Genomic DNA, 25,559 nt, shown 5'->3' on the forward strand with positions numbered 1-25,559 from the left:
TGATTTACTACCTTAACGATCACCTCTATGCATGTACGGAGTCACGGTTCATTCTCCCGTTTGCTTTATTGCCAAATTGTTTTGTTTTGTTTGAAACTTGTACAAATCCAGCCCATTTTGCCTGTTGTCTCCCCTGATAGACCACTGATAAATGAAAAGAGCCCAATTCCCTTGCCAAAAGCCAATAAAGACAAGTTACAAAACTTCCGCATAATAAAAAGTAAAGAAGCTCTGACTCCTAGCATCTCAATAACAATAAACCCAGCGTTTGTTCTATTATACACTGCTTGTAAAAAAAAAAAAATCCCTTCTTAATGCAATGAAGATTTGAAAAATTTTTCCGGCAGCTCCTTTCAAGTAAAGTCGAGTAGCATTTCCTTCCCTTCCCCCTTGATAACAGTTAAAAATCAATTCCTTGCATTATTGCACTCCAAATCCTAGCTTAAATTCTTCATCCTAATAATTGAGGAGATATGGATTCGGCGGATGCTGGCCAATTACTCGGGACGCGGTCGCTTTGCTCCATGAGGGTTGCCCCAGTCACCACTGTTGCCTCCGCCGCCGCCTCCGCCTCCTCCTTGCTGCCCAAAGCCGAATCCGCCTGGGAAGTTAGGAGGCATACCCTGAAAACCTATATGTGAATTAGCAGCGTTACTAGTGGCAAATCGAGTATGTGCAATAGAAGATGGGCCGGGCTGGTGAAGTGGTGTTGGATAGATGGGTAGCGGCGGAGGTGGAATGCGGCCAAAGTCCTGGCCTCTAATGAGGCATTGAACGCGCCAGAATTCAATGTCACAAATCAAGCAGCGAGGAGTCTGTGTTCCGTGAATACGGCAGCCCCAAGTGCTTGGTGCAAATTGTGGCCGATTAGTAGCTTGGGGGGGATAGTGGTAGCTTTGTTGTAGCTGAGCCGCTGAGGGCGTAGTTGCACTCGCATTTACCGCTTGGCCTGAGCCCGCCGCCTGGATTAAAGGGTTCTCTTCTCGCGGCTCTATCTCCATGACATCTGAGATACTCGTGCCATCTGAGATATCCATGTCCGCTTCTCCGAGTTCCATGTTCTCGTCGAGATCCATGGCATCCTCTTCGTCATCATCGTTTTCATCGTCATCGCTGCTATCGTCGGCATCACTGCTATCATCCTCGCTACTGTCATCCTCATCACTGCTATCGTCGCTGTCGCTGCTATCATCGTCACCCATGGAGCTTGTGTCGCTAGTACACTCGCTAGTACACGGGGTATCCTGAGCGTTGTAGTCGTCACTTCCCCAGAAGCTTAGAGCACAGCTATCGCTGTCGCTGTCTTCTCCATCTTCATAAAACACGTCTGGCTCGGCATCTGGATATGTCTCCTCTGCCTCTTGTGTGGGTTCTTCTCGCTGCACTACTGGTGCAAGCGACTGCCCTTCTGACTCTTGACGGGCCATAACCATGCTTGAAGGAGTTGGTGATTGTGTAGTGGGTAATGGCATCGGCGACAGTTCCTAGCCTGTAACCGATGCCGTTTGACGGATTGTGATCTGTGGATTGGGGTGGCGTAAAGTGACAGCTTTCATACCTTGCATCATGCCCATGCCCATGTTGCCGGGCATTCCCATGCCCATACCTCCCATGGGGTTCATACCCATCATACCGCCGCCTCCTCCGCCTCTGCCACGCATTACAGGCTGGCCGCCTCTCATCATCCCTGAAGGGCCACCTCGACCGCTGAAAAGGTAGTGAGAGCCACCTCCGCCGCCGCCGCCGCCGCCGCCGCCGCCCATTGGTCCGTTAAAACCGCTGCCTCCCATGTTGTTATTGTTATAGCCCATGTTTCCGCCGTAGTTGCGGTTGAAACCGGGGTTCATGCCGCCTCGATTTCCGCCCATGCCACCTCGACCACGGAAACCTCCATAGCTGCCGCGATCATTGTAGGATCCAGAGGGGGCGGCCCGAGGCTGCTCTTTGACGCGGGTTGGAGCATCTTTGGGTAGCGTTCTGAAGGGGTTGACGCCGGGGTTCCAGTAAGAAATAGTTATTTGTTTCTGGCCGGGTTGTACTATGTCTGCCGAGACAGAATCGATGTAGCGCTTCGCAGAGGTGGATCCTTGGCGAGTTTGAAACTCGATATAGGCTTGTCTGAGAGAGAAGAGACTGGGTTAGATTTATTCACAGTACCAAAGAGGCTTTAGAATGAAGATTCCAAAGAATGATAGAAAATCGCAGAGCAGCGGATTTGAAAACTCACCCTTTGCTCTTTCCGTTGACTTTATGCTCGCTGAAAGTGAGCTCTTTAATCTCCTTTTCGCAGCCAGCTCTTCGAAGCCAGCCTCTGATATCATCGTCGGTGGTCCACCAGCTAAGCTCTGAGATCATTATAGCTGCCGTAGCACCGTTATCGATGGGTCTGTCATCTGCCTCTTGCTCCTCTGACTTTCTCTTAACGCCATGTTGATGTGAAGAGTGTTCGGCGTTATCGCTTCGGTTGCCGTCATAGCGGCGATCGTCTTCGTGTTCATTGTCTCCCCGTCTCTCGCCCTGGCCATGATAGTCATAGTCGTCCCGCATATGATCGCCGCTTTGGCGCCGCTCTTCTTGCTGGGGCTGTTCATTGGCATCGGCATCGGCATCGCCGTAGAAGTCGATATCGAAATCGGGGTCGGCCATCTTCGTGTATTATTGCAAAATCCCTAGCGGGGACAGTTACATGAAAGTTATCGCAGTTATATTCGGACGGTGAAAGCACTATTTAAACGAAAAGTTGTTATTAAACAATGCTCAAGCAAGATACAATCACTGCTCGTTTGCAGTTCGAATTGGGGCATGAAAGACTTGGGCTTTGTAACTTGGAGATTGCCAAGTGCTCGCCCCAGGAGAAGAAAAAAACGATCACGGGACGAACAGGAGCTTGGTAAAGTAGCAACGAAAATACATACACAGAGAGAGAGGATGAGGGGCGGTATGGTGAGGATAAACAAGCGTGTGCAGAAAAGAAAATGAACAATGGACTGCCTTGTAGAAAGTGAAAACGTTTCAACTTGCTGATACGTGCACTCTCCGAGACAAAGGAAAGCGAGAAAGCCAAGACGATTTTCCTCTCTAACCCCGGCGCTCTTGTTATTTCTCTCCTGTAGAGCCCAGCTGCGTCAGAATCTCCACAAGCCGGAGCTTCCTGGGACTTGGTGGTGCAGAGTGTCTCGGCCGATGGCAAGCTCCTGATAGCGGGTTGCGGTGGGTGGCGGCGGCCCAACACCAATCACGCACCGTGGACACGCAAAAGTTGGACCCAAGGCAGAGGAAAATGCGATGCCAGCAGCGAAGTCGAGGAACAGGGTGACGGTGAGATAAGGCAGATAGAGGATGCAAGGGAGAGGATGTTCTGGGGGATGCGGTTATCTGCAAGTCTAGCTTGGCTTGGGCTGGCGCGAGCTCCGGTGGGTTGCGGCTCGGAATCTCGATTTCGGCAGCAGGAAGCTCGTTTCCTCCTTGGCCGTCAGCAGAGACGATCAGGTAGCCGTTCGCGTTTCCGTCTGGTGGGACCAAGTCAATGGCTGGATGGCTCTGCGGCCAGTCGGCAGCCTGCGAGCTTTTGTCCGAGGTCGGGAGAGTGAACAGGGGCAAAGCCAAAAAAACAAGAAAAAGAGAAAAACCACAATAGTGGCGTAAAAAGCAAAGAAAGAAGAACGAATCCCGACAGTTGCTTGGCTGAGAGTGGGAGAGGATATGATGATGGATTGCACAACAGGAAAAAAAAAAAAAAAAAAAAAAAAACAAGCAAAATAGAAAGGGGAATTGATTACCGGAGGGTTGCGCGAATCGAGTTGCCTGCGTCGCTGAAGCTTGGAGAGGATCGAACGAGCAGCAGTGACCGTCTCGGCTACGAGGCTGCGAGTGGAACCGCGGCCGAGTCGAAAGGGATGGTGGCAGCAATGCTGGTTGGACAGCAGAGGAGGAGAAAAAAAGATGGAGCCTCGGGGGTGGATTGGCGAGATGATGAGTCGGGTTTGGGTTTGCTGAGAGTCTGCCCAAGGCCAACAAAAAAAGTTCCCGTTACGGGTGGGCAGAATGAAAGGAAGGGGGCGAGGCTGAGGCTTGGGTCAGCGTGCACGGGCCATGCGCCACCGCTTTCCAGAGGCTGGAGGTTCGAAATGGCGAGGAGGAACATTGATTTTCCAGAGCATTGGCCAATGACAGGCCGTCAATTCGAAAAGTCGCTGGCAGCCTCGCCAGTCACGAGATGGACCAGGGATGCAGCTCCCCATATTAATTCTCGCTGCCGATCAATCTGACCTTTGCTAACGATATTTAGGGCCTTCTCGCTGCATATATGGATGTAACTGCAGGTAGGATTTGGGGGAATACTAGTCTAACCAGCACTAGGACCAGCAGCTACTTTTGTTGATGAATAGACCTTTTTTGTATTCTGAATAAACCCAGTTGTATTGCAAGTCCTTTTTTTTTCTATAGCCATTCCTATGTCACAGCCTGCCATCGGAGAAACACGTTGGGGAATACATGCATCTAAGCACCAGAACGCACGCACATGGCACTTGGACAGTGAAAGCCTCGCTTTTAATTACTTTGAAACTCTGTAAAGAGTATCATGAAGAAAAGAATGAACAGCAGCTGTCGATCAAGGATCGCTGCTTGAAATAGCATTGCGTAAAGACCAACTCCCATATCCTTCTAGTACAGGTACATATATGACAACATTCTTGATACACGTATACCTACACACATTTGCAGCCCCATAGCATCGTAATTTTAATCATAGTGGCAAAAGTTCCAATGAGCTCTTCGCATCACACTTTTAGGAGTGATAACATGAGATTGACTTTTTGTTCCGTTTTTTTTTGTCCTATGCTCCTTAGTTGACAAGATAGTTGGACGGGAAGAATGTCGCGGGATCTGCTCTTAGCGACTCGTTAACGCTATCTCCCAGCTTAGGGTCGCCTTCATCGTCGTTTGTTCCGTTGAACGCATGGACCGTGCAAGTGCCCCTTGCCATGCTGTATCCGTTCCACGCAGAGGCTGCAAAGGGATAATTAGCATCCAACAACTTTTTCAAAGAGGAGAAGAAAACAAAAGTTCCATGGAGCAAAGTGGTAGATATAAAGCTCTGAGACTTCACAGGAAAACGAATAGAATACTCACCAACAACGATTGGTGCATTAGGATGCCAGCTAGCATCGCGCACGCATGTGCCCCAGCCACCGGGCTCATCAAAATAGACCCGGGTGCGGCGATCAAGTCTCCGTGTCGCGTTGGTCGCACTCTGCACATCAATCTCGCCTGCTTTCGTGGCATCCATGTTCCAGATATGTACCTTGCCATCTGCGCTCCCGGAGTAGACGTATCGCGAGTTGGTGGACGATGGCGGTGAGAAGTGACATCGGATAAGCGTACGAAGCACCTTGTGGCCTCGGAAAGTGACGAGAGAGTTGTCGTGAGGGTGTACATCCCAGTCATCTTCGTCGTACTCGTCCTGTCTATAATCAAATCGATCGACGCGGTTGTCATTGTCCTTTGTGACTTCGCGGAAGCGGTCTGTAGACATGGCCATGCGAATATCCCACAGTTTCATACTCTGATCCTTGCCGTTGCTAAGAATGTACCGGCCATCTCCCTTACTATCGATGTATGTCAAGCCCTCAATGTGTCCCACAAAGGCACCAGCCTCTCGATTGTCTCCCATGCTTCGCCTGTCCCAAACCTTGATGGTTGTATCGTCAGAACCAGAGTAGATAATGTGCGGAGATCCCTTGTCCGCAAAGCACACCGCATTGACATCGTCTTGGTGGCCGGCGATGTGGTGAAGAACTCTCCTTGATTCGATGTCATAGACGACTAGGGAGTGGGCACTGGTGCCAGCGACAAGTTCTCGTCCATCGCCCGAAAATCTAACGGACCAGATACCAAAGGATCCGCGGCTGCGCCAAAAAGAGAGCCTGGTGCGCCCATCTCCGTCGTCAAGCTCGAGAGTATACGGCTCACCCTTGTCCTTGGGATCTGTAGGCGCTATTGAGACAATGCTTTGGATGGAAGTATACGCCAACCATCGGTTGTCTGGGCTGAGGGATGCATCCGTCAATGTCCACTGGCCGAAGGGGAAGTTGGCTGTCTTGTAGAGTTTCCAGTTGTAAGGGTTGGAAGTGTCGTACATGCGTACGTTGAAGTCTTGACAGCAGGAGAAGAAGAAGTTTCCGTCGTCTGAAAATTGACCAGAATAGATGGGATGGTCATAGTGAATAATCTTTTCTGCCCTGCTTCCAGGAATGAAGTTCTATCAGAATTGGTATATTAGCATTAGTATGACGCGTAAAGATAGAATAATATGATATGTATCATCATCAATTTTCACCAAAAAGTCAAAACAAAAAAAAAAAAAAAAAAAAAAAAAAAAAGAAAGAAAGAAAGAAAGAAAGAAAGAAAGAAAGAAAGAAAGAAAGAAAGAAAGAAAGAAAGAAAGAAAGAAAGAAAGAAAGAAAATAGGTTTGATAGATTGCATTCTTACCTGAGCCAAAACGCCATTGTCTCGCTTCCTCTGCATACGGTCTCCCACGCCAATCTCTCGTTCAAGAATGCGCCTGGCGATTTGCTTCTTGGGCCGTATGTCGTAATCGTTGGAGCCAAAGACGCCGGATTGCATGAGCTTCCTGCCCTCTTCGCTGGGCACCTTGGGAAATCGATTGGGGTCCTTGGGCTCGCCCGAGTCACGCCCTAAGCCGGTGCCGCGAAAGAGCGTCATGAGCTGCTGCCTTGTCAAGAGACCTGACCTTTGGCCGGCTTATATGACGGAACGGGTCATGTTGGTTAGCAAACAACGTATAGCAACTGCGTAGAGCGAGCCAGCACGCCACGGCTGGTTAGAGAAGCATGCTGTTACCTCTTAATAATGAAATCAACCTCAAAGCAGCCTCATCTTGTTCGGCCTCTCCATCTTCAATAACGATCTGAAATCGGAAGTCTCCGAAGCCGTACTCCAAGTGGTCATCTAGAAACGCGTAGTGCTCATCGTCTATGTTAGAAATGAGAATCGATACATCTTTTGTCTACCACCTCCCCCAGCAATCCATGTCTGTCCTACTTACCGTCCCCGTCATTCTCATCTTGTTCATCAAATGCGTCTGAAGCCGGATTAGTAATCTATGGCCAACCATTTTTGGGGTCAAACAGAGTATGATGGAAAGTCATGTTATTACCATGGAACTCGTCATCTTCATCAGGCTCATCACGATAGTCAGGGTCGTCTTCATCGTCGTCGTCATCGTCACCGTCCCCCTGATGGTGCTCGTGGCCCTCGTCGTCGCCTTGAGCGAATCCTCGGTCTCGGGCATCCCAATCAACCGGCTCTCCACCGCTAAACTCATCGTCACTCGGTATCCACGACATGACGGATGTAACTGCTTGTCAAAAATAAAGACGGTGTGATGTGATGTGACCAGATACCGACCCGGTATATCGGGCTATGTACGCTTGAGCAGCCGGCGACCGGCCAACAGCGGCCGACAGAATCGCCCGGGAGTTACGGAAGCGAGTCTCAGATGCAAGCACAGCCAAGGACGACTGCGGCGGAGTAGCAGCAATCGAGACTTGGCAGAAAAGGCTGACGACTACGGCAGAGAAAATGTAACGGAGCAGGAGGTGATATTTGTCAGGATGCGATACATTCGGGGTTTAGGTAGGTATGGAGAGGGTTGATTACGGCAGCAGCTATTCACTGATATGGAGTATGGGCATTACACGATTAAAGCCGACCCGCCTAATTCAGAGGCAGCGGCGTGACGCCATAAAGCAGCAGCTTGCAACGGCGGGGAAAGACGGTGGCGAGAGCAGGTCAATGAACTGAGCAATAGCTAGCACAGGAGGGTACTGCATGTAGACAGATGGGTAGATGGCGACTGGAGATAAGGGAAATTACAGCAAGAATTGCCCTGTTAGGCGCCTGGAGGTGCAAGTCATGGATGCCACCACAACGGCTAGGTCCAACAAACGCTCTTATTTGGGCGCCACTCAAGAAAGCTTCGGCGGTTAAGCTTGGTACCTACTACGTGAAAGTAATGTTAGCGCTTGTACTCCATAGTACTCAGCAAATTGCACTCATATTCATCATCAAAGCGAATATCTGCTAGAATTATCAAGTTAGCATCATATTTAAATATCCAAGAGACTTTATTTTGATTTAATAGCATCATAGGAGTCATGAGTTGAGAATACCTTGCATACCTAGGTACATTGGTGGTATTAGTGGTATTAATGGCAGCGTGTTGGATCCTGAAGCCTAACCGGCAAGATCAATCAAACATTCAATATATTCGGTCATGCCAGCCAAACACAATGTCAAATGCGTTTGAATCACCACCCTAATGGTTTGCGGTATAGATTTCCTCTCATTCATTCTTCAATTGAGCTCGCTGCGCTAGTCGCTCCATAGATTCTGTCAGTTGACCCTTGTTGGCTGGCAAGGATGGGATTCGATATTCATCCGCTTCTCCGCGTTTTCTCGTCAGGATCAAGACAAACGGTAGTTAGGTGCTAGCAAAGATACTCGAAATCGATACCAAAAATTAGTGAGAATTGAGAAGAGGGTGTACATTGATAAAATCCAAAAGCCAATAGTTGCGCTTTGTGTAAGCACTCAAAATCCATCCATCCATCCACCCAAAATAGAAGAACCCGAAATCCTGGCACCTAAAATCGTTGCTTGCTTTGCCGAATCAATCCTTACAGTACCCAATACTCCAGAACCCCGCTCCCAGAAAAGAGGAAGAGACAAGAAGAGAAAAAAAAAAAAAAAAAGAAAAGGGAAAATCTCCATCATCATCATCATCATCATCATCACAACACCATCAAAACAGGTCGAATTTCAAATCTTTCAACATCCCTCTTGGCAAAAGCCTTGGCTATCCCCACAGCCAAGTAGTCTTCAATCTCCCTGTACATGGACCTGAAGCCGATGGGTGTGCCGATGTGGCGGACAAACTTGCGATCCTGGTTGTCCCACACATACGAATGGCCCTGTGTCTGGCTGGTCTTCCACCGCTGGTGCTTCATCCGCTCCTTGTGCCTCGCGCGCTCTTCCGTCGAGGAAAACTTTGGCAGGGTCGGGCCAATTTCAATGTCTACGATGATGTAGATCACCTGAAGACGGGGGAACCAATGGATCAGATCGTAGAAGACCGCCATTTCGGATGTAAGCGCCGTGTGCGGCAAGGCGACCTGGGTGACCTCGGGATTGCTGTAGGCGGATTGCCCGCGGAGTTGGAGTCCCGCCAGCCGATCGGTCGGCTCAAAGCAAAATTCCTCCAGTTTGTGCGAGTTGATGAAGAGTGCGTCCTGCCATGGGTTGAAGGGCAGCACAAAGACGTGGCAGCCCTTGTCGGTATTGAAGTCCATCTTGATGCCTTGCGCGCGAGCCCAGGACAAAGCGGTGCCTCGGGCTTCACGATTGACAAAGACGATGGGCATGTCGATGTAAACGTCGTCCAGCCTCTCGTGACGAAAGTCCAGTATCTTATCGGCTCTGCCAAGGGCGCCGGACTCTCCCTCAGATTCGCCTGATAGAGGGTCGCGGAGATCCCAGCATCCTTTCTTGTAGCCATGCAGTGTGACGCCATCGAGATCTGGCAGCGTCTTACGCCATATTTGCAGGCGCAGCTCAGCAGGAAGGCATGGGAAGAGATGGAATGCGCGGTGCTGTATTGAATATGCCATGGCGGTGTAATTCTATTGTAATTGCTCTCCCGCACTCTTTTTGTATGAAAAAACAGGGCGTTTACTGAACCCTGAGGTGGAAGAATTGAACATTAGCATTGGGCGTTTTTACCAAATCCGGGGGATTGATGACCGTGTAAGTGAGCTTACTTACCGAAGGAAGCAATATGCGATAATCTGACAAGGAAGCAGTAGCTAGTATAAACGGACGAGCAGCGAAAAGAGTAAATCAGATTCAAAAATTTAGAAGAAAGAATTGATGAAAAGTTGAAAAAAAAAGAGGAAGAAGAAAAAAGGGAAATGTAACAAAACCACGAGAACGAGAACCGCGCTGTCTTAAACCAACCACAGCGGGCGAAAAGGGGACCGGAACACCAACGCCTGACTTGTATAAGGGGCCACCAGCTCAGCCCAGCCCTTTCTCAACCTATCACGACAGCGACCCCGCTTGCTCTTATCCATGCAATAGTGACCAGAGGCCTATACAGCATGCAAGCCATATGCAAGGCGCAGGTGGGCGCAACAGGTTTTGGGAATAGAATGCGCAAGCTGCGGTGCTACTGCTGCTACTATCAACTGGCACCCGGGAGGGGGCGTGGCGGACTTTGCGTGCCCGGTCGTGTGTTCCATGTTGCGCGAAACCCTGGTCCGCAGCCCATGCAACCCTTTGAAATGACCGAGAGACATGAGGTCATGAAGCTTTGGGCAAAAACGCGGGGCAGGCTTTGTTTGTTGCGTCGTCTCTGAGCTGGAGCTCGCGCCCGCTCCCGCAATCACGATGACACGCCGTATAGGAATAGCTCCGTCCGGGCTAAGTGCGATTGGCTCAGTCGGTTTTTTTATATCCGGACCCCAAACGAGTTACAAGTCCGTTGGAGGAAGTAGAAAAGAGCAATTCTAAATATAAATTGAGGAGTGCAAAGTAATAAGCCTATCTATGCATGTATATGTTAGGGAGGTGGTAGGTAGGTACCTACATGTATGTAAAACACTTCAACATGGTATATAGAGATACAGCTTGTAATGCCAACCAATAATCAATGCATATACATACACCTTGTAATAAGACAATACTCTACTACCGATTTAACATACAATATATCCAGAATACAGTCGACCTTGAGATATTTTCATTCACGGTAGTATATACCTCTAGCTACTAATATCCATACGTCACATCGTACCTCGGACGTAGTATCATACAAGAAAAAAGGAAAAAAAAAGGAGCCCCTCCCACGCCAATGCTCAATGCAAAATTTCTACAAAAAAAATATCCAAATGGCTTCCCGGCTTTCCGGTCCCGCTCCCCCCCTGGCTACGTAGTAAAGAGTACATAGCAAAAAGAAAGAAAAAGAAAAAAAAAAAAAATCTAATTTTTATACAAGCTTCCTATTGCTTGATTTGGGCATAGTCCGATACCGCAACGACAAGTGGCTAGGTATTGAAGTCTCCTCGATAGGGATATACGAGTTGAGCTTCTCAATGGCTAGTGAGTGCTTCGCTTTCACCATGTCTCTTATCAAAGCATTGGTGGGCAGGTCCAGGCCTAGTTGATGGCCACGCCGGATGAAGAAGCCATTCAGATAATCAATATCGGTCGGCAGGCCGTTCCGAATCTGTCTTGCTAGCTCGCTGCTCGAGGCGCCACGTCTCGCCATGATGCGGCTATAGATGTGCTGTCTGATACGATTGCCACGAATAAAGTCCCGGATAGCGGCCGATCCCTCGACTTCCGGCATGTTGTCTACGACCGAGACAATCTCTGTGAGTAGCCGGTGCATCATCCGCTGGGCAGCGGGATTCTGCAGGAGTCCTGCATATGGTATCTCCAATAGGACGCAGACAGGCTCCACCACGGAGTCTAGGATAACTGATGGGAGTTTGAAATGGAGCCACTTGTCAAATGGCGTAAGGGATGAGCGAAGATCCTCGACTGCTTGCAGGGCCTGGACAAAATTCATACGTGTTTCCGTCTTTTCCACCTCTTGAGTCATTCGAGAGGAATTCATCCATGTCAGCTGCGTCTCGCCGTGCCGCAGCTCTTTGACCGAGTCATGGCGCCGGTTGAACGCCAATCGGTGGCTCATGTGGCCGAGGAGGAAGCTCGGCTTCGATGACTCGTCAGTGCCTTGAAAAATCCGTGCCCTCACCTCCTCGAGGACGCCCAAGCCATCCGTCATTAGACACACAGTTGTGTCTTTGTTGATACGATGCTTGACTGCCCGCAATGCCTCAACCGCCCCGTGTCCTGGTCCAGCTACGAGCAGCTGGTCGATGTGTGAATTGTCTTCTCTGGTGATGGCCCTGGGCGTCACTGATACATGCTCCAGTTTCATTTTGCGCTGGTCACCATGACGGGACTTGTAAATGTTGCGGTACTTTGATGAGAATGAAGGTGTCGAAGACGATGAGCTTCTCTTCCACCCAAGCATCTCAACCGAGTCGTAGACGCCAGACAGGGCATGGGCAATGAATCTTGATCGCTCGTCATCTCCCAGTATGTGTATCTTGTGTACCGATGGCGATTTGGCAGCGTCGGGAGGTAGCAGAACCGAAGGCACGTAGAATTTCGGCGTAGAGGACGAGGATTGCTTGGCGGCCGCAGTTTCAGGGCGCAGAGCTTCTGACCACGGTCGAGGTATCGAGTATCTTGAGGTAGTTTCTGGGGATGAGGGATCGCGCGATTTGCCGTGGCTGTTGCTCCCGTCAGACGTTGACGATGTTGATGCTACGGTGCCATAGCGTCTTGCGGCGGCCGGGCCTCTGCAGATGCTATCGCCAGCCCATGCTGATTGTCGTTGACATATCCGCGCGGATAGCCGCGGTCGAACTGAGGAGGCCACCTTGAAGGCCGCCGAGAGAATTCGGCGAGAGAAGGACTAGGTGTATCGATTTCAATTCAGTCCGGGCTGTCGGTGCTGATTAATTCGCGCTGAAGCTCCGAATTCCCCTTCGATGTGCCGCTTCGTATCGAGTGAGAATCAATTGAGCGGTAGGTCGCTGTAGGTCTTGGAGTATCTAGGAGTAGGAGGGTCTTTGATGATTGCTTGGTAGAAAATTCGAATTTTGTCTTTGGAAGCCTAGAAGTGAGAGAGACAGTTAAAAAAAAAAAAAGAAAACGTAGGTATCGAGCTTGGGTCGTTATCCTGTACCATGTGAGCCCGCCAAATGCGATGCTCTTTTTTCTCGCCGGAGGAGTTCCACCGCGGGATCGCGACCCGATAGATGAAAAGTACCTCGATAGCTGCATAGTATTCCGATAACCGCTGCTTTATCGATAAGAGACTTTCGCGACTGGACTAGGCCATCAGTCCATACAGAAAAAAAAAGAAACGTTGTGAGATTCATTCGGAATAATAGCTGCATCAAAGCATTGCTTCGCCTCTATTTTGCCATTCCATCTTATTCTTATTCTGTTTGCTTCTCTTTATTACCTCTTTAACCATGTCGGACATTCCTACTATCGCGCCGCTCGTGGAAAAACTGGATTCCCAGTTGGATAGATTGGAGGATGCGCTTGAGCCTTTGCTGGGCAATCTCAGCGAGATGGCGTCCCAGCTACCCTTACTGGATCGAGCAAAGCTGTACTCGCTGACGGCATACGCTCTTGAATCTCTGCTGTTCTGTACGAATCAACCATCGCGTGTTATCTGGCTTTAACATTGAGCTAACTTGAATCTCATCCAGCTTCCATCAAGGTCCAGGGGGCCGACGCGCAGAACCATGCAGTTTATAACGAACTCAAGCGAGTTCAGCAGTACTTTGCAAAGATCAAGGCCGCCGAAGAGCCTGATGCCAAACGGACGCTGAGCGTCAACCAGGAGGCTGCTGCGCGCATCCTGAAAGCTGACTTGGTATGTTTTCCTCTGCTTCACTTGGATATTTCGCACCAGGGACTAACTGATATGCCCCAATTTATAGAGTGACAACAAGACTTTGAGCGCTAAGCTGGCCGAAAAGATTGCCGAAGAACGCGCCAAGGCTCTTCTCAAATCAGCAGCAGAGAGCAAGAAGCGCGGTGCAGATGAGACTGCACAAGCCACTGGCTCTGAGGCTAGCGGATCATCAACCAAGAACAAGAAGCCCAAAACAAAGGGCAAAGGCAGAAACCGGAGCTGAGGGAGGTATTTTTGTCTCTGTCAGAGAAGAGTTTCTTTCTTTCTTTCTTTCTTTCTCTTGCTAGCGATTGGGTTTTTAGATGGCACAAAACTGCACATATAGGGGCGTTACGGCAAGGACTATTATTTTTGGAGGGTTTTATTTACAGTCATGACTTGGAGGCATCCCATCAAGAGTATCTGAGTGTCTATTGATGATAGATTAATGGGGGAAATAATCTGGCAAAAGGGCCAAACTGGGCTTTGAGGCGCTATTAGATTGGTCTGTGAGAGTCTGAAGACAAGACTAATACACCATCATCGTTGTCTTTACATCTATCCTCATATGATACAGCAGATGGGGAAATATCACCTAACAAAATGCAATTGAAAAGAATAATACGGAGTACATGCGGCGATAAAATACCAGCTTATACCACATCAGGACCTCGGCTTTAGGGGTCAATTGACTCCATCGCTGCATCGGCTTTAGAATCTTCTCGCCGCTGGAAATTCTTGGCACTCCGTCCGCCACCCCAAGAAAATCCGTGTAGCGGGGCACTAACGCCTGCCACGAGCGCAATCATCGCCCCTCCAATTGGCCCGATAAATCCTGCCCCAGCATTTATACTACGGCCTTCGCTTTTCCAGCTTCCATCGCATCGTCAAAATCCCAAGACTCACACATCCTTTTTTTCTTCTCCTCAACACCACAAACCACCCCGCAAGCTCCATCGCCATGCCTCGTCAACGCTCCTCCGCCCGCGCTCCTTCGCGCCCCACCGTCTCTGCTCCCGCGCCCCAGCAGCGCCGTCCTGCGACCACCATGGCGGCTCCTCCTCCTCAGCAGCACGCTCCCACTGCCATGGCGCCTCCTCAGCAGGTCTCCCAGGGCCCCGGACTGTTTGGCCAGATGGCCAGCACTGCTGCGTACGTTGTTTTCCGTTCCCTCGCCTTTATTCTATTGGCACTGGCCGCTTGTCATCCATCTCGCCCGAGACTTGACCTCGGTTGAAAAGACTGCCCATACCATAATCGTCGCAAACGCTGCCGCACGCAGATGTTGATATGCTGACCTCTCTTTCTCACTCACAGCGGTGTCGCCATTGGCTCATCTGTCGGCCACGCCATCGGCGGCCTCTTCAGCGGCGGCTCCTCCGAGCCCGCTGCTCCCGTGCAGGCCCAGGCCGCTCCCCAGCAGCAGCAGCAGTACAACAACTGCGCTGGTGCCGCCCAGAACTTCACAAAGTGCCTCGACGAGAACGGCGGCAACATGCAGATCTGCAACTGGTACCTCGAGCAGCTCAAGGCCTGCCAGGCTGCCGCCAGCCAGTACTAAGCAAGTGGACGCGGACGACAGTGTGGCATAGCGGCATGGCCTGAAAGATTTATGCCAAGAAGCAAATGAGAAGACCCATGTAAGACTATATCGAGACGAGCACGCTTGTATATACAAAGACGCATATGTGTCCATATGGGGCTGGGACATAGTACAGACACAAAGCAGAATATCTGCCATGATGACGTCGGCATTGGATGCCTAATACCATCACGGCGGCATAGGAAAGCATTTTACAATTGCGAGGAAAGGCGCATAAAGAGGGTGCTGTTTTGAAAGTCAAAGTAATAAGGAAGAAAGAAAGAAAGTTAAAAAAATCCCTATAGAAACGCCCGGCTCTTGAAACTTATAGTTGTATAATACACAATCCCCAATAGGAACAAGGAAATCAATAACAAAGATCCCAGTCAAGCCAAAAGAAAGTGACTCTCAGTTGGAAGAAATATGCCATGCAGCTCTTAGACACGTAGATTTATCGTACACTCGTTTCCACCCACGCCTTCATGAATCGTCTTCGTCTGGCCGCGGCTCAAAGTTCAACTGTGGACGGTACATGATTAATTAGTTTGGTCACTTATATAACAAACGACAAAAAGGCAGTTAAAGGAGAATGGTGTTGGAAGAGAGACAAAAGCAATACATACCGAATTTCCATTGTAAAGCTGGTGATCGCGCTGTCGGTCCGCCAGATTCTGTAATCCCCGAACACGACGACGTCTCTCTTCAGAGGCCGCTCGCGCCGTCGCATCCGATCCTCGTTCCCGCTCGCTCCCCCCCTCTCTGTTGCTTGGGGCTTCCTCGCGCTGCTCACCACCAGCCAGGCCAACCAAGCTCAAGATCCATACAAAGAAGCCCAGAATCGTCCGCAGAAACCTCGAGAAGACGGAATCTTGCAGTTTCTCTCCGGGGTAGGCGGTGGAATAGTTTTGGACGGGGATCAAGACCATTGTGGAAGATGGGACGAGACCAAGTTCGCCGAGAGATTTATGCTCCTCTGTCGAATCAATGTTCTTGTTGGGAGCCGGCGTCAAGACTTGCTTGAATGTGTAAGGGGCCTTGTTCTCTCCCTTGTTCTGATCGACCCACCGCCTCACTTCCTTTAGAGGAGAAGCCGTCTTGAATCGGGACCGTATGGTTGAGCCGTCGAACAACCGCACTTGTATTGATGCCATCTCAGACACCTTGGTTGTAGAGGGCAGCTTGCTCTGCTTGGAATTGACCAGGGAGGCAGCCACATCGCCAATCTTTTGATTGTCAATCTTCTGCTTCTCCTTTGCCTCTGCCCGCATTCGTCTCTCTTCTCGGTCATCTTCGATCCGCTTCAGGATTCTCCGGCGCTCCTCTTGTTCTGCCTGTCGCTTCTTCTTGAGCTCCTCGGCTTGTTTGTGTACTCTGGCGCTACTTGTGTCTGCCCCCGCCTGGGCCTCAGCCTTGGCCTTTTCCTGCGCCTTGATGCGCTCCTCTTTGGCTCTCCGCTCGGCCTCTTCCTTTTGCGCCTGGAGCTTGGCGGCCCGCTCGGCGAGGATGCGGCTGACAATTTCTGACTGCGCGGCGGCTTGTGCTGTCGTGGGTGGGATCTGGGCCTGGGACGAGGGCGACGGAGACGGCGAAGGTGAATTTGAGGTTGAGTGCGACGCTGGGGCGGGGGCTGGTACAGGGGCAGACAGTCTTGTCGGTGAAGAGGTCGGCGAGGCAGCGGGCGAAGGCAGCGATGACGCTGGCGCTGGCGCTGGCGGAGCGGCGTTGAAGGCGACGAGGACTCGGCGGATGAAGTCTTCTTTGCTAGTGCCGGCGGCGATGTATTCTTTCAGCTCGCCGTGCTTCATGATGACGACGGTCGGTGTCTTGGGCAGCGGGAAGATTTGCGAGAGGTAGCCAGCTTCGTCCGAGTCTGCGAGGAGTCGCAGGGCGACAGCTTGCGTCTCAATCAGCTTTGACAGCTATAGATTCGTGAACATGTCAAGGTTAGCAACGTATACCAGACTATACGAGAGACTGACTGCGCTACGAGCAGACAAAACGCTACTGTCGTTCCTTGTATGCAGGTGCCTGCACGGGATAGACTCACCGAGCTGTCTTGCAGATATTCATTCTCCCATGTCTTGCTCTCGTCGTTTTCATCTGGCACACCAAACAGTCAGGCAAAGCTGCAAAGGCAACAAGACACATTCGCAAAACGTACTAGTGACGAAACACAGCACCAACTTCTGTTGCCCGACGGCGGTGGAAATGCCTTCCTGCAGGCTCCCCTGGTAAAACATTGCTGTTGCGTTTTGCTTTCCGTGTTGTCGTTGCTCCAATCGATATGATTTGGTCTTCTTCTTCTCTTGAGGCAGAATAGAACAGGAGCGGCGGCGGTTCGGCGTTGATGATAAATGGAGGAGGGGAATCGCAAATGGCCGGGTTGCCGAGAATCGATGGTGACAAGCTTGGGGTTGGTTTAGGCCGGGATTGGCTGGTATTCCGCCGCTCTCCGCAGCTTGTGAAAAGAGGGTAAAACAAAAGACGAAAAGCCCTCCAAAGAAAGGAGAGAGATTCAAAAACAGTAGATTATTTTCCTCTTCGTTCTTCTCTTTCTTTGGTTTTTTTTTTTTCTTCTTCTTCTTTTGTGTGTGTTTCTGTTGGGGGTCTTTTGCGGCAATCGTGTCAATGACAACTTACATAGTACTTAGCTGGCTTCTTTTTATTGGGGAAGCAGACCAAGTGCTTGAAGCGATGACGAAAGGACAGCAGCAAGAAAAGGGCCACGGCGGACTAACCCCCAAACAGAGAGAGGCCAGAGGCCAACTCCACTAATCACGAATGGACGCTGGCCCGGCAGCGCTCGAGTTCCGCCGAGGCCGTCCACTGAGCAACGCGGCGTAGCTGTTTGTGGCAAGGCTGTGGAACTTTTCTGCTGCTGCGATTTGCGCGTTGCTCGACTTTTTGTTGGGAGGGGGCGGATGGGAAGGGACCTGCACTAGTTCACGATGCTAATCAATGCTAAGAGTGCGCTTGGGCGGTTTCTATGGCGATGGACTTCTCCACTGCGAGAGAAGCGAAGCAAAGCGGTTGCTGTTGCTGTTGCTGTTGCTGTACGGAGTACAAGTATGCAGATTCACTTGATGGCTCGGATGTTTGGTGGTTGGTGGTTGGTGGTGGTGGTGACTTTTTGGGCGTTGATGCGGTGGCATCATTCCAGCAGCGCGTGTAAGTCAGATTCCAGGGCAGGCAATTCTAGCAATTAGACATTAGACACATGCAATACTTTGAACAATGGCAGGGCTACGGAGCAGCTGAAAACAAGCGTGAGAAAATCAGATGCCGCTTGTTCAACACGTTCTGGCCCAATAAAACCTCGAATAGCACCACATGGCGATCCAGGCAAACGGGCCCAATTATTGGCATCTGTCATCCGAAAATATACAGTAGACTACATGTGCTACTACATGTGATTTCTGGAAAATAGGCTACTGCCGGAGTATCGGGCCAAAGCAACTAGCAACGAGCCTCTTCCCCCGCTAAATCGCCCGTCTAGGCAGGCGGTCAGCGCCCAATCAAGCATCCAGTGCCATCATCCTATCAAGTCAAAAACAATCTTCTCAACTATTAACGACGAGGAGCTCAACCAGCTCACGGCTTTTTTTTAAACCAATTGCATGCAGCAGTCCACTCAATGCCAGAAGCAATGAACTGCGCACAGCTTCTCCTGCGTGGCCTACGGGCAAACGGCCGCAGCGCCTTTGCCAAATCTGCTTCACAATCTCAGTGCTTCAGAACGAGACCGGCATCAGTGCCCCGAGCAGTCCACCGCAGACACATCTCCTCGACTGTCCCGCGATCCAACAAGATGCCGTCGGCCGATGACCCCAATTTCGTATCGATTGTCGATCTGCAACCGCAGACGGTGCGCGCAGGGAAGCGTCATGGCGCCGGAATCATTCTTCTCGGTTCGCAGCAGCCCTATCCTACCCCCCCCCCCCCGATGCCTTCGAAGCGCATGTATAAGTCGATGTATATGTGTGAATGAATGTATAGATCAAAAGAAGCACATTTGCTAATGATACGTCTCTTGTTCCAAATAAACAGCCCTCATGCCCATCACCGCCTTCATCCTCGGCACATGGCAGGTCCAGCGCCTCGGCTGGAAATCCCGCCTCATCGCCAAATCTGAAGACCGTCTCGTCCGCGATCCCCTCCCCTTGCCTCCACACATCGACCCTTCCGTAATCAGCGAGTTCGACTTCCGCCGCGTCCTCGCCACCGGCACGCTGCGACACGACCAGGAGATGCTCGTCGGCCCCCGCATGCGCAACGGCGAGGACGGCTACATGGTCATCACGCCGCTGGAGCGCAAGGACGGCTCTACGATCCTCGTCAACCGCGGGTGGATCAACAAGAAGCATCGCGACCAGAGGACGAGGCCGGACAGCTTGGTCAAGGGAGAGGTCACGATAGAGGGCCTGCTGCGCGAGCCGTGGAAAAAGAACAGATTTACTCCTGAAAATAGGCCCGACAAGGGGGAGTTCTACTTCCCCGATGTCTACCAGATGGCTGCTTTGACTGGCAGCCAGCCGGTGTGGGTAGAAGCCACTATGGGTAAGTGAGCCAAACCAGCCATCCTCCATCTTCATCATGATCCATCCTGTGCCCGTCTCCATCACATTCAGCACCAATTTCCCTTCCCTAAAGCACCGGAATTCCAAAGCAAAGCAAAATGCCAGGTATTCATCCCATAAAAAGCAAACGTCCCAAAAGATCTCCAAGCTTTTTTTTCCCAAAGCTGTCCAGATTTCCCATCCCTCATCGTAACCAATCAGTCCATCCATCCGTGCATACATCCATAGATCCTTGATAACCCGTCGCTAAACAATGAAAATGAAAATACATTTAGAGCCCGAATTTTTACGCATGATGGACTACGAAGCCCGTGGAATCCCCTTCGGGCGACCCGCTGAGGTTACCCTGAGGAACAACCACGCCCAATACATCTTTACATGGTAAGTTGACTCGCAATAATCTTGGTCCATCGTGCTCTATTTGAAAAAGAGGCAACACAACATAAAGCAAGCAAAAATAAAAACCCAAGCCAAAGTCCAAAAAAGCAAGCAAGCCAAAAAAATTTCAGGGCCCTCCGCCGCTAACTCAATCAATCAAAATTCATAGGTATGGGCTGAGCTTTGCCACGTCAATCATGCTGTACATGGTGCTCAAGAAGCCCCCGTCCAACGTTGCACGCCGTGTCCGAGCTAGCGGGCACATGTAATGGCGAGACGATGTAGGTGTAAAGAAAGGGGAAAGGGAAAATTGGAAAAAGGGAAACGAGGACGAAGAAGGGAGCTACTACTCGTCATCTTCGTCATCCGTCTTGGCCCTAATAATCATCATCCTCAGGAAACACCAAGGACTCGGCATCAGATTCACCATCATCGTCCTCATCTCGCTTGCGCTTCGAACCCGTGTGAGAAGGAGAAGGGGGGTTTGGAACAAACGAGCGAAGACCATTGATGGTGTCTGGCTGGGCATTGGCAAGGGGTTGCTGAGCATGAGTGCCTGACTGTTGGGCGACGGGATAAGCGGGCTGGTACCCGGGGTTGTTGCTTCTCAGCAGCTGCTGAAGCTCCCGCGGAAGGTTGTGGCTGGCCAGGTGGAAAAGAGATTGTTCAGCGTTGACGACGCGTTGTCTATTAGTGTACATTATATTGTTAGCATCATGGAATGGCATTATGGAATATTCCCCAATCAACATATAGATAGAGATATTGTACAATGAAAAATAAAGAAAGAAGAATAACCAAGCAAGTACTCACCTATGCATTAGAGCGATAAGGTCACGCTCCTCTACCACACTACGCCTGGCGTGTTCGGCATACGCACGGAGGTCGTCACCGAGCTGTCGGAAGAACCAGTCCGAGGCGCGTGAAAAGGTCTCTAGAGCATCTGCGGCCAGTCTCTGGTGGCCCAGGGCTGAATTCTGCGCAGCATTTTGAACGACCTGTCGCACAAAAGTGTTTGCCACCGGAGGATACTGGATATTGTGCGCCGAGATTCTGATTTGTGCTCGTGCTCGGGCTCGGGCTCGGGCCTGGGCCTGAGCCTCTGCTTGAGCCTCTGCTGCTGCCTCGGCCCGGGCACTCTCCTCATCGTCCTCTCTTCTCTTCTTCCTGGGTCGGCCGGGGGGGTATCCAATCCACTCGTCCCCAGGCCTCACGGGATCCTGCGCAAAAGTCTCTGCGTCAAACCGAGTGAGAGCGTCCATCTCCGCGTCGCCGAGATCTGGCACGTGCTCAAAGTCGCCCATGTCGGGGAACTCATCGTCTAGGTAGTTATTTGGCTCCCCCCCCTGCTGCCCCCCCTGCCGCTCCTCCTGCTGCTCATCTTGCTGCTCATCTTGCTGCTCATCTGCCTCATCCGCCTGCTGTTGCAGCCTGTCCCTTTCGGATTGCCGCCTCTCCATGAGCGGGACGTCATCACTGCCGGGGGTAGGAGCATCCTCAGGGACAGCTTCAACGGTGTCAACGACAGGAGACCTCATATAAAAGGTGGTCTGTTCATTGTCGCTCAGACCAGATGGCATGTCAAGGCTGAAGTCACTTTCACGACCGACACCAGGGGGAAATCTAAATCAAATTGTCAGAGAGAAATGCATCAATAAAGAGGAAGATTGACCAAGTGAAAGAATCAAGTACTTACCGTAAATCTGCAATCTCAGGGTCTGTGGGGGCATGAGGCGCAATGCCAAGAGGATAAGCAAAGGGATCAGGATTAGTATCATCATTCCCATATATGTCGTCCCACGGAGTGGCATCGCTGTCTCCCAGATAACCAAAGCTGCGCCTTGGAGGACCCTCGCTGATGGCTCGACGAGGTAGCTCGACTGATTGAATAGTCATGTTAGGATCCTCCAAGATAGAAGAGTGAGGAGGCTGTAAATCATCTGAAGAGCCTTCGTCAATGGGCAAGGACAATCGCGGCCTATCGATGGGCAGCTCGTCGTCGTCGTCGCTATTGCGTCTTCCTGCACCTCTTCCACTGCCGCCAGCTCCTCTATTGCCAACGCCGTTAGGAGAAGGCTTTTCAGGGGAAGAAGAAGAATCAATGACTTTGCTGGTGGGAGCCAGAGCTCGACCAAGGTTGCGCAGGATCAGCATAGGCGTCTCCCTTTGCTCCCTGAGGCTCTGGCGACGGGTTCGACCAGGCGTAAACATGGCTATGCGGCGGTCTTCAAGGGCTCTGCGAGCGGCCATGGCATGAGGAGTGGGAGGAGCTGGAGTGTTGATGGAGGAATGGGGGTAATGGGGATTCTGGCGATAACGCTCATTGGGCGTGTTCATGGACAAGCGACTGATGGAGGGTTCAAGACTCCTGGCCCGCCGCTGTATCGGCGTGTGAACCGGCGTTTGGTTCACGTCCCTGGCCATGTCCATTATCTCGAGGTCCATGGTGACAATGCTAGAGGGAGGAGAAGGGGAAGGGGGAGGGGAATAGGGCTCAGGAGTAGAGTCGTCTTCTGAGATGCCGTCCTCGGTTTCTGCGTCTGGTGGTTTGTTCTCGTTCTGAATTCGGCGAAATTCTCGGCGATAGTGGTTAAAGCTGGGCCCCGAAGGATGAAACTCCAGAAGATAGTCGTCTGGATCGGTGTTGAGTTGATAGTTGAGCTGATACGTTGACATGAAAGAGGGTTTGTGTGAAACCGGTGAAGCAAGTACAAGAGGAAGTAGATTTTCTGTCTCTACCACAGCAAAATAATGTTGCTGGAGAGAGGATAGAGCAGGACTCGCAGCGCGGCCCTGAGAGATGTGGTTTGGTTCCCTTCTTTTTGATTGTGAAGCAGGGGCTCGCCTTTTATAGACGATACAGTTCTCTCTCTCTCTCACCAAAAGCTAGAGAGACCTGGAGACTGAGAGAAGCACGAGCTGCGTAAGAGAAACTGGCTGAGCCGGGAGTTCAATTGGACAAGAGCCGACTATCGAGATGTTGAGCACAGACACAGACGCAGACGGTCAAAGCAGCAAGTAAAAGAGGCACAGAGGCACAGAGGCACAGAGGCACAGAGGCACAGCAATGGACGGCAATGGACAGCACGAGATGCAATCGAGAGGCGGAGGATTGGCCGTGAGAGCTGCACGTTTTACAGCTGCTGTTGAACCCCAGATGCGGGCCGTTGGGGGAGACTGGACGCTGGGCTTGGGCCCTGGGCTGTACCTCGGTATGCCGTGCGGACAGAGGCCAATCCTCACAGTGCCGTGAAATGCAATTCCATGATGTTGAGTTTAGAGTTGGGAGTGTGACAAGCTGCACGCGTCGATGTTTCTGTGAAGTGGGACGCGGCAAGCGGCAAGTAGACGGTACTTGGCGGCGCTTAGTCAGGGATCTGAGGTAGGCCGGGAGGGTCTGGTAGCGGGTACCTGGCTCGAAACTTGTGCAGGGCGAAAAGGGCCAAAGTTGGGAAAAAGGGAGGGGCCGTCAACAGTCTGGTTTTAGTTGGTTTTTAGTACTTGATAGCACACGCAGCGTGGCTGTGACCTGAGTGTATAAGTACTATCTACTAGTACCATCTATCCTGAGACCTATACGCGTGTAGTTTTGTAGCACTAAAGTTGCCATGTGCTGCAATAGATGGTGGCTTGGATGAATTCAAATCTACATGTATCTGCCTATTGATGCGTGGAATAACTTGATAGTGATTGATATTGATAGCCGTATGAGTAGCAAAGGGACATTCGTTGCGTCCTGTCGTAGCAAATGGCCACTGACCTTGATCTGCATTCTCTCATTCATCAGCCTCTCTCTCTTAGTAGCATCACCAACATCACCAGCACCGCCTGCATCATCAGCATCAGCATCATCTCGCTCTCTTCCTCTCGTCACTTCTCAGCTTTGCCTTGCACCAATCAGCCGTGCCGCGCCCCAGTATTCGCAGACTGTGCAGCCAGGTACACACTTACATGCAGGCAAGCCCCCCGGTGCAAGAACGCTCCCCAAAAAAAGACCCGCGTGCGAGCGAGCGAGCCCGATGAGGCACAAGACGAGATCTCTCCTCTTTCCCCTCTCCTCTAACCACCAGCCTTCCCCTTCCTCCCTATCCAGTGCCGTTTACGGATAGACTTTTTCAAACCCCATTATCTTGCCAGTCCAGCATCTCCAGCCAATTGACCCTCCTCGGCGGCCTAGTTCCATGCAGTCCGTGACCGGTGTGGACTCCAGAGTGGATTCCCTTCGGGCCAAGCAGCCAGGCTCATGCAGCCCGCCATGCAGCCCAACTTTCCCAGATGCAGGCCGGACGCAAGGAGAAATGGACACGAGAGGGCCCGGATAACGTCACGAAGGCGAGAGCACATGCGAGACGGGAGACTGGGTTGGGTTGGCCGACACTAGCTGGAGAGATGCTGCAGCGAGAAGAGGATGCGTGGGAGCCATGCTTTTACTTTTTTTTTTTTTTTTTTTTTTTTCCCTCCGCCCTCTGTGTCTGCCCTTGCTTGGTAGTGCTGCAACCATTTACAGACGCAGGGCAATAGACCTCTATTTCAAGCGTGAAGTAGTATTATCTGCAACTATGTTTCAGAGACTACCTTAGTGCGCCACGCTCCAAACCGGACCCTACATACGATTGGCATCGTGTGCATGTAACGTGGATGAGTCCAGACGGGGTGCCTAATATGCAGAAGCCATTCGAGTAGGCATCACCTAATACTGTGTGATGTATTGTGATAGGCATATTGCAAGCCCCGAAGTGCATGCACCCGGTGAATAGACAAGTCTCCCATTACAAATTCAAGTTGTATGTAGTAAACGCTGCTGCTCCCAATGGGCAAATACTACTGCTACGCACTAGTAGGATCAAGGCCATGTTACCACCACAGCAAGCAATATAAGTCTAGTGTGGCAATGGGCGCTTTGACGCAGACAAGGCTCACCTGCATCCATCCTCTCCCACCTGCATATGTACGTCTCTCACCGGTTCAATCCCTCCGACCACCCACTCCACCGAGTGGTGGGTGCACAGCGTGGAACAAGAGTCATCCCGATTGGAATATTTGATGGACGTGGTCGCAGAAATGTATCGCAACGTCAATTCCCATAGAGGCAACAAAGGCACCCGCTGTAGAGAGACACCGTGGAGGGAGGGGATTTGATATTTTTGCAATGACTGAAATCGACATGAGAATGCAATGTGCCAGCAGCTTTCCCCCACCCGAGGGCGCTCGGCATTCTCTTCGTCACATTCATTTTCTTTATTTAGCTTGTTGGTGGCTGGAGTGGCACAGCACTATTACCAGTAGTACCTGTAGCTGCTGCCCAATGGCATGGACCTTTTTGCCCTCACCGGTTTTTGGCAGATTAACGCTGGTACCTACATGTGAGGGCGTATTGAGAATGCCCGAAACATGCTGGCAACTCGATAGACCAGTTTCCCATGCTCATGCGAGTGAGGTCGTAGCAAGCCCAGA

At 51.1% G+C, this 25,559-nt stretch overlaps 10 protein-coding genes across 11 annotated transcripts; 4 read left to right on the forward strand and 6 right to left on the reverse strand.

Moving 5' to 3' along the window:
- Positions 1 to 11: 11 nt before the first annotated feature.
- Positions 12 to 4,020, reverse strand: TrAFT101_000640 (uncharacterized protein). The gene is made up of 5 exons (XM_024903280.2): positions 3,780 to 4,020; positions 2,916 to 3,461; positions 2,228 to 2,724; positions 1,559 to 2,118; positions 12 to 631 (listed from the first exon to the last, which is right to left on the reverse strand). The coding sequence occupies exons 3-5, from the start codon at positions 2,644 to 2,646 to the stop codon at positions 498 to 500; spliced, it is 1,113 nt and encodes a 370-aa protein (XP_024764860.2). The 5' UTR covers positions 2,647 to 2,724; positions 2,916 to 3,461; positions 3,780 to 4,020; the 3' UTR covers positions 12 to 497.
- Positions 4,021 to 4,517: 497 nt separating this feature from the next.
- On the reverse strand, positions 4,518 to 7,669 carry TrAFT101_000641 (uncharacterized protein). 2 transcript variants are annotated; one of them, XM_066126104.1, is made up of 6 exons: positions 7,182 to 7,669; positions 7,071 to 7,106; positions 6,866 to 6,997; positions 6,494 to 6,765; positions 5,134 to 6,262; positions 4,518 to 5,010 (listed from the first exon to the last, which is right to left on the reverse strand). In XM_066126104.1, exons 1-6 carry the CDS (start codon positions 7,369 to 7,371, stop codon positions 4,847 to 4,849), a joined length of 1,923 nt encoding a protein of 640 aa, XP_065982203.1. In that variant the 5' UTR covers positions 7,372 to 7,669; the 3' UTR covers positions 4,518 to 4,846. The 2 variants fall into 2 exon arrangements, with proteins under 2 accessions (XP_065982203.1, XP_024764861.1); XM_024904479.2 differs by having other exon boundaries at positions 6,494 to 7,106.
- Positions 7,670 to 7,896: 227 nt separating this feature from the next.
- On the reverse strand, positions 7,897 to 10,106 carry TrAFT101_000642 (uncharacterized protein). Its single transcript, XM_024904477.2, has 3 exons — positions 9,848 to 10,106; positions 8,206 to 9,764; positions 7,897 to 8,104 (listed from the first exon to the last, which is right to left on the reverse strand). Exon 2 carries the CDS (start codon positions 9,691 to 9,693, stop codon positions 8,818 to 8,820), a length of 876 nt encoding a protein of 291 aa, XP_024764863.1. The 5' UTR covers positions 9,694 to 9,764; positions 9,848 to 10,106; the 3' UTR covers positions 7,897 to 8,104; positions 8,206 to 8,817.
- Positions 10,107 to 10,719: 613 nt separating this feature from the next.
- Positions 10,720 to 12,833, reverse strand: TrAFT101_000643 (uncharacterized protein). The gene has a single exon (XM_024899269.2). It carries the CDS (start codon positions 12,123 to 12,125, stop codon positions 11,070 to 11,072), a length of 1,056 nt encoding a protein of 351 aa, XP_024764864.2. The 5' UTR covers positions 12,126 to 12,833; the 3' UTR covers positions 10,720 to 11,069.
- A 204-nt stretch (positions 12,834 to 13,037) lies between these two features.
- TrAFT101_000644 (uncharacterized protein) lies at positions 13,038 to 14,380 on the forward strand. The gene is made up of 3 exons (XM_024899170.2): positions 13,038 to 13,318; positions 13,381 to 13,547; positions 13,615 to 14,380. The coding sequence occupies exons 1-3, from the start codon at positions 13,138 to 13,140 to the stop codon at positions 13,810 to 13,812; spliced, it is 546 nt and encodes a 181-aa protein (XP_024764865.1). The 5' UTR covers positions 13,038 to 13,137; the 3' UTR covers positions 13,813 to 14,380.
- On the forward strand, positions 14,381 to 15,543 carry TrAFT101_000645 (uncharacterized protein). Its single transcript, XM_024905920.2, has 2 exons — positions 14,381 to 14,720; positions 14,886 to 15,543. The coding sequence occupies exons 1-2, from the start codon at positions 14,530 to 14,532 to the stop codon at positions 15,127 to 15,129; spliced, it is 435 nt and encodes a 144-aa protein (XP_024764866.1). The 5' UTR covers positions 14,381 to 14,529; the 3' UTR covers positions 15,130 to 15,543.
- On the reverse strand, positions 15,277 to 18,457 carry TrAFT101_000646 (uncharacterized protein). The gene is made up of 4 exons (XM_066126105.1): positions 17,312 to 18,457; positions 17,198 to 17,250; positions 15,774 to 17,069; positions 15,277 to 15,669 (listed from the first exon to the last, which is right to left on the reverse strand). Exons 1-4 carry the CDS (start codon positions 17,388 to 17,390, stop codon positions 15,631 to 15,633), a joined length of 1,467 nt encoding a protein of 488 aa, XP_065982204.1. The 5' UTR covers positions 17,391 to 18,457; the 3' UTR covers positions 15,277 to 15,630.
- A 291-nt stretch (positions 18,458 to 18,748) lies between these two features.
- Positions 18,749 to 20,455, forward strand: TrAFT101_000647 (uncharacterized protein). Its single transcript, XM_024909369.2, has 4 exons — positions 18,749 to 19,058; positions 19,198 to 19,707; positions 20,003 to 20,108; positions 20,275 to 20,455. The coding sequence occupies exons 1-4, from the start codon at positions 18,785 to 18,787 to the stop codon at positions 20,372 to 20,374; spliced, it is 990 nt and encodes a 329-aa protein (XP_024764868.2). The 5' UTR covers positions 18,749 to 18,784; the 3' UTR covers positions 20,375 to 20,455.
- Positions 20,456 to 20,482: 27 nt separating this feature from the next.
- Positions 20,483 to 23,461, reverse strand: TrAFT101_000648 (uncharacterized protein; the record flags this gene model as incomplete). The annotated part of the gene is made up of 3 exons (XM_024904480.2): positions 21,802 to 23,461; positions 20,919 to 21,728; positions 20,483 to 20,792 (listed from the first exon to the last, which is right to left on the reverse strand). Exons 1-3 carry the CDS (start codon positions 22,779 to 22,781, stop codon positions 20,483 to 20,485), a joined length of 2,100 nt encoding a protein of 699 aa, XP_024764869.2. The 5' UTR covers positions 22,782 to 23,461.
- A 919-nt stretch (positions 23,462 to 24,380) lies between these two features.
- On the forward strand, positions 24,381 to 24,645 carry TrAFT101_000649 (uncharacterized protein; the record flags this gene model as incomplete). The annotated part of the gene is made up of 2 exons (XM_066126106.1): positions 24,381 to 24,517; positions 24,627 to 24,645. The coding sequence occupies 2 exons, from the start codon at positions 24,381 to 24,383 to the stop codon at positions 24,643 to 24,645; spliced, it is 156 nt and encodes a 51-aa protein (XP_065982205.1).
- Positions 24,646 to 25,559: the final 914 nt, after the last annotated feature.

The sequence above is a fragment of the Trichoderma asperellum genome, chromosome 1 (genome assembly GCF_020647865.1).
Source record: "Trichoderma asperellum chromosome 1, complete sequence".
In the NCBI taxonomy this organism is placed as follows: domain Eukaryota; kingdom Fungi; phylum Ascomycota; class Sordariomycetes; order Hypocreales; family Hypocreaceae; genus Trichoderma; species Trichoderma asperellum.